The sequence below is a fragment of the Neolamprologus multifasciatus genome, chromosome 20 (genome assembly GCF_963576455.1).
Source record: "Neolamprologus multifasciatus chromosome 20, fNeoMul1.2, whole genome shotgun sequence".
NCBI lineage: Eukaryota > Metazoa > Chordata > Actinopteri > Cichliformes > Cichlidae > Neolamprologus > Neolamprologus multifasciatus.
The window spans coordinates 18,053,500-18,059,648 of NC_140458.1; the positions used below are offsets into that span (position 1 = coordinate 18,053,500).

The window sequence follows — 6,149 nt, forward strand, 5'->3', positions numbered from 1 at the left end:
CATTTAAAGCCCTACCCCTACCCCCTCTCGGCTCAGCAGACCACCACACCATCCTGCCTGCTCCTGCTTACATCCCAGTCATCAAGAGGATTAAAAAGGTCACCAAAACATTGAGCAGTGGACAGAGGAAAGTATCCTCACCCTACAAGGATGTTTCGAAGCCACTGACTGAGACAGCCTTCTTTCTCCCTCTGATGAGTACAAATACCTGGAAACCATCTTTGACAACCTCCTGAAATTCTCTGCCAACACAGAGGAGATTCTCAGGAGGTGCCACCAACAGTTATACCTCCTTAGGAAACTCAACTCCTTTGGAGTCAGCACACTCATCATGATGACTTTTTACTATGCCTTCCTGGAAAGCATCATGACCGTCTCCATCACCTGCTGGTTCCACTCCCTCAGCCTTCAGAACAAGAACAGACTGCAGCACACTGCATCAGTGTGCTCTAAAATCATTGGCCTGCCTGTCAGAACTCTGGCACAGGTTTTCAGCCAACAGGCCCTTAGACAGGCAGCCAAAATCATCAACGACCCCTCTCACATTCTTCACCCCGCATTTCAATCACTCCCCTCTGGGCGACGCCTCCGCTGCATTTCCTGTTTGACTGAGAGGAAGAGAGCCACCTTTGTCCCCAAAGCCACTCTGCTTTTTAACTCCAGCCAATAAGACCATTTCCCACACCAGAAACATAAACTACACTCTTCTTATACTACCGACACTTTATTCATTTTTAGTCACTTACAGTTATTTATTCACCTTCAGTCACTTTAATTTTAAAACTGTAATTTTTAAAACTGTATATACTGTATATTCTGTGTATTTATTATTTCTCTCTTATTGCCTGTTCTTATTGTCCTTATCTTCAACGTTATGCTGCTCTGTTGTTTGTTAATTGCCCCTTGGGGATAAATAAAGTCTTCTGATTCTGATCTATCTGTCTATCTGTCTATCTGTCTGTCTGTCTGTCTGGAAAAGGTGATGTGCTGAGTGGGAAGAGTACGGTGGCCCTGAAGTGCAAATCACACCAACAAATTGCTAAACACAACAACAAAATTGAGAGGCCCTGAAGTGCAAATCACACCAACAAATTGCTAAATACAACAACAAAATTGAGAAACACAAAAACAAATGGAGAATCACAAAACAAAATTGAGAAGCACAAAAACAAAATTGAGAAGCACAAAAACAATACTGAGAATCACAAAATCAAATTAAGAAGCACAAAAACAAAATTGAGAAGCACAAAAACAAAACTGAGAATCACAAAATCAAATTAAGAAGCACAAAAACAAAATTGAGAAGCACAAAAACAAAACTGAGAATCACAAAAACAAAACTGAGAATCACAAAATCAAATTAAGAAGCACAAAAACAAAAGAAGAATCACAAAAACAAATTGAGAAGCACAATTACATTAAGAAAACCGGAAAGGGTAGGTACCAGTCGGCAACAGGAGACATCACTGATTGGACGTCCGTGCTGTTCATCTTTGGAACCGGAAGTTACTCTGCCTGTAGCGCATTTTTTTCAAACATGAACATTAGCGGTGACCCAAACATAGCTGTCGCTATTCGAGAATATTTTGATTCAGGACATACATACGAGGTGATACTGGATATGCTCAAGTGTAATCGTGACATTTCAATTAGTATGCGTACACTGAAAACGCATTTAAAAGAATCTGGACTGTACAGACGAGGCAACTATTCTCCACTTCCTGAGGTGAGGCGTGCCATTTTGTCCGAGCTTTGAGGACCAGGACAATTGTTTGGATATCGGACCATGTGGCAAGTTCTCAAACAAAAACACAAGCTGCGTGTCAAGCGTGATGTAGTTATGAGGCTGTTGAGACAACTAAATCCTCAAGGAATCGCTTTGAGAACTTGAAGGAGGTTCACAAGACGCACGTATCACTCCATGGGGCCCAATTACATATGGCATGTAGATGGCTATGATAAACTGAAACCCTTTGGCTTGGCCCTGTCAGGATGTATAGATGGCTTTTCAAGAAGACTGATGTGGCTTGTGTGTGGAGCAACAAACAACAACCCGGCTGTTATAGCTCACAATTATATAAACTGTGTAAAGAGTCTTGGTGTGATACCAATGAGATTACGAACAGACTTCGGGACTGAGAATGGGACTATGGCAGCAATACAGTGTACCCTCCGTCACGCGCACACGGACTATTATGCTGGATCGTCAAGCCACAGTTACGGATCATCTACTGGGAATCAGCGCATCGAGTCATGGTGGTCTTATTTCAGAAGAGGAAGGTGGGTACATTTGTGTCTGGTAGGTGTAAGCTACAGTGAAAGCTGATAAGATCGTTTTTTTTTTTTTTACATGCATTTAAGAAAATAGAGTAGCGTCCTGCTGGACGTGTTGAAAAGTTGGATGAGATAGACGTTAACAGCCGTCACTTTATTGCAGGAACTCAAAATGGTCACTGTCAGCTGTTGTGCCGAAATGAGCATGCTTGCCTAGATTTAACGACGCCAATACAAAATGAAAAACTCAGATCAAACTCTCCACTCCTCACAATCAACACACGGAACAGAGTGAAAAGAATACAGCATTTTTAACAAGAACATTACTGCAGGGTCGCTACAATATTTATGGAAAACTAATATGCATTACTTTGTTTGACATCCATTTGTGGCATGTTTTAAATGGGACCAAAATGTAACAAACCCTATAAAATGACCAAGAACAAAGCTAAATTGATTCTTAAATATTAATTATATACCCAGTTCTCAGTTTTGGATGGACTTTTTTGGAGACCTAAGAGACTCTGGAAACTTAAATGGAAGCCACGAACACCAATGCTTGCTGAGATTATGCTTCAGAGGTGTTCTACAGAAAGACCTGGATGAATGCAAAGACCTCTGGAACAAACACAGGATCCGGCCAAGCAGACTTGCATCGTGTCCAGGTGGGATTCCAAACGAACTCTATCTCTTGCCTCACAGGTATTTGAGTTCTTAACAAAATGAATTAACCTTTTGCATCAAACTAAATGCAAGGTGTTGTTATTGCTTAAGTTGGTTAATATATATTCATAATTTTACACATAAGTATGATAGAGCAGTTTATAACATGTCACTGCATGCGTTGATTTATATAGTTCCATATTGTCAGCAAAAAATCCTTCACTGTTCTATTTTCATTTTGCAGATATGGTTCAAGAGACTGTGGATTTGCTGTTGAGGAGAGGGAACTGGATGTGTTTCCCGAGGAGGGGCTACCGGTTGGATTGTGTGGTGATCCAAACATTGAGGAATATTTACAACAGGCTGTACAACAAAACACACTGCAGCAGCCACAAGACTGGGAATCGGCCACAGAACTGTATTTGGCCCTGAAGTATGGAATCAGAACGATGCCACCTTGAAACGAAACCGAAAAAAATATTGAAACCGAAAAAAAATATTGTAACTGAAATAAATGTACTGAAAATTCTTGTATTGAAACCGGAAAAAAATTGACAGCGAAAACAATTAATTGAAACTGTAATTATTTGTTTTCGCTTACAATATTTTTTTTCGGTTTCAATATTTTTTTCGGTTTCGTTTCAAGGTGGCATCGTTCTGATTCCATACTGAAGGACATAGCTGGGTTTTAGATACCAACTGAACTTCAGTTTGTAATGACATTTGTCAGAGTTACTCTGACGAAGACACACACGGCGTCGAAACGTTAGTTTCTTTCCTTTTTTTGCACCTAATAAAACCTTTGGACTTACTTGAGTGCTCCAGCCCTTCTGTTTTTCCTTCATTTTTTAACGTTAGTAGTGTTTCCTTTCCCTCTTGCTAAATTGAATATAATATTGTTCATAATATACAGCAACTGGCATGGATTTAAATATTAACATTTAACCACAAGGAAACATTTTAAATTTTCTTTAATAAAACCATTTACAAATAGTGTCCAGCATTTCTGTCACTTTTCCAACATACACAATATTCAGAAAAAACAACTAAATGTTTAACAATATGGAAGTTGCTTGTCACATGAATGTGTTAAGTAGTGTGCCAACGGCAGCTGAACCTAACAGGGTAACTCAGTAACTGTAACTTGATGACCTTGCTGATTTAAGAACATCCAAATCCTGGAGCATTTTGAATTCCAAAGTCCATGTTGGCCTTAAAGATGCTGTATGAGTCACAGATGGGTAGCTTCAGAGTATTTGCACAGGTGTTTTCAACTGGAAAAGGCGAATCACTTAAAAACTGGATGCATGGTGGTGGTGTCATTCCTGCCGGTGGAACTGCCGTCAGCCCTGTGGCAAACATCATCAAATCTTCCAGACACACTGCTGTTGCCTTCTCTGAAAGAAGAAAGTAAACACTGTAGTACATTACAGAAAATTAATTTCCTTACCTCTCCTTTCATAAAACTATAAACAAATAAAAACGGCCATTCAAACCTTCACAATCAAGGAGATAATCTGCCCAAAAGCCAAGTGTTAGGACCTCCTTATGCTGCTTGTTGCTTCCTGCTGGGCTGAGATCTGGTCTGAACATGCTCTCCAGTTCTGAAGCAGTCAGGGCCTTGGCAGAGAAGCATAGGAGTGGGGCCAGCACACTGGAATGTTGTTGCAGTGCACTTAAAAAATTCAGACTTTCCAGTCCATCTTTAAATCTGCAAAGGATAGACAAATAACTAATAATTGGTTTATAGCTATAACTATTGCAGTCTTCTAAATTGTGTTTAAATGTCTTTACCTACTAGATCTTTCATTATAAATTTTGGACAGATTTCAAATGCATAGAATCACTCATACACAAAAACAATTCATAGTGCTCAGAAATTAACTGTGACAGCAAAAAAAGAAGAGCTCATTGGGATTTCAGCATTTAAAAAAAAATAGTGCTTTCACACTGGAATAAACAAGTGTGTCAAACAAGGGATCACCTCTTTTTATAAATAACTGAAAAATTAATCATGTTGCATGACTATGATTATTATGGGTCATTGTGAACAATAAATGTATACTAAATTAGAGCTCTAGTGTCAAAAGGTTAATAGCGTGCGACAGTGGCTCAGGAATTAACTTGTTGTTCATCAGATCACACGGATGCTACTGAATCAGTTTTTTCATATACATCTGAAGGTCTGAAAATGTCAGTGGCTGCTGTGATGAGCAACTGGCCATCCTGAATTTAAAAGGAGTAATGAGTTTACCGTTGAATGACACATTGGTTTCTTTCAAGGACGTACCATCTGAGGTACTCCTCCACAAATGCTTGTTTCTCACAAGGCTTGACGTTTCTGAGGCATCCAGCAGTTTGGAAGATTGTGCTGTTTTGCAAAATAAGATTATGCAAAGACTCCTCTGATTCAGCTTTCAGGACCTATAAAAAAAAAAGGTTTACTGTAAGAAAAACAAAAATATAATTTTCACTACTTTTACGATTCATTCAAACATGGATAAAAAAATAATCAAATTTGTTATTTCACTGTGTTTGTTGGGAGGTGGAAATCTGTCCTTTCAGATTACAGAATCTACCTTGAACTACTTTCAAGAATATGATCCAACCCGGATAACTTTTATCCTGATTAAATCTTTTAAACTGGCCCCAAGTGTCTTCTAAGTAAACCCATTCCCTGAGCCTAGGTAATTTTCTACCTGATGTAGAACTTTTGTGATCTCCTCATCTTGCACATCTTCTACAGTGGCGCTGAAACTCTGATTCCCTGTGATGTGGTTGACCAGGTTCTTGGAGAGGAAATGTGGTGCTGGTCCCCCATGCACAATGGATACAGCAATCATCTTTCCTGCTAAAAAGTACTCATCTTGCCTGGCAGCTGTTATACAGGGCACATAATTATCATGGTTAATTGCTATTAAATATGCTAATGAAAAAAATAAGCCAATTTTTATTAAAAATTTCCATTGTAATAATTACGGAGAAAACATCCACCTCTTGAATTATATACAAGATAACGGCTCTCTGGAGGTCCAGCTGCCCATAAGAAGTGGGCAGCTCTCTGGAGCTCACACTTCTTAACTGCCCATAAGAAGTGTGAGGAATTCACACCTCGGGCCACCTGTATCCAAACCTTCTTCAAAGCTGCCAGCATCATCATTAAACTTGATGAACATGTCGTAGTTGTCAGAGTATGTGCTGCGTCAAAATCC

General features: G+C 39.4%; 1 protein-coding gene across 1 annotated transcript; it reads right to left on the minus strand.

The window, feature by feature from the left end:
* Window positions 1-3,893: 3,893 nt before the first annotated feature.
* On the minus strand, window positions 3,894-5,826 carry LOC146494774 (G2/M phase-specific E3 ubiquitin-protein ligase-like). Its single transcript, XM_085145091.1, has 4 exons — window positions 5,637-5,826; window positions 5,192-5,361; window positions 4,434-4,648; window positions 3,894-4,334 (listed from the first exon to the last, which is right to left on the minus strand). Exons 1-4 carry the CDS (start codon window positions 5,778-5,780, stop codon window positions 4,099-4,101), a joined length of 765 nt encoding a protein of 254 aa, XP_085001217.1. The 5' UTR covers window positions 5,781-5,826; the 3' UTR covers window positions 3,894-4,098.
* Between the last annotated feature and the right edge of the window lie 323 nt (window positions 5,827-6,149).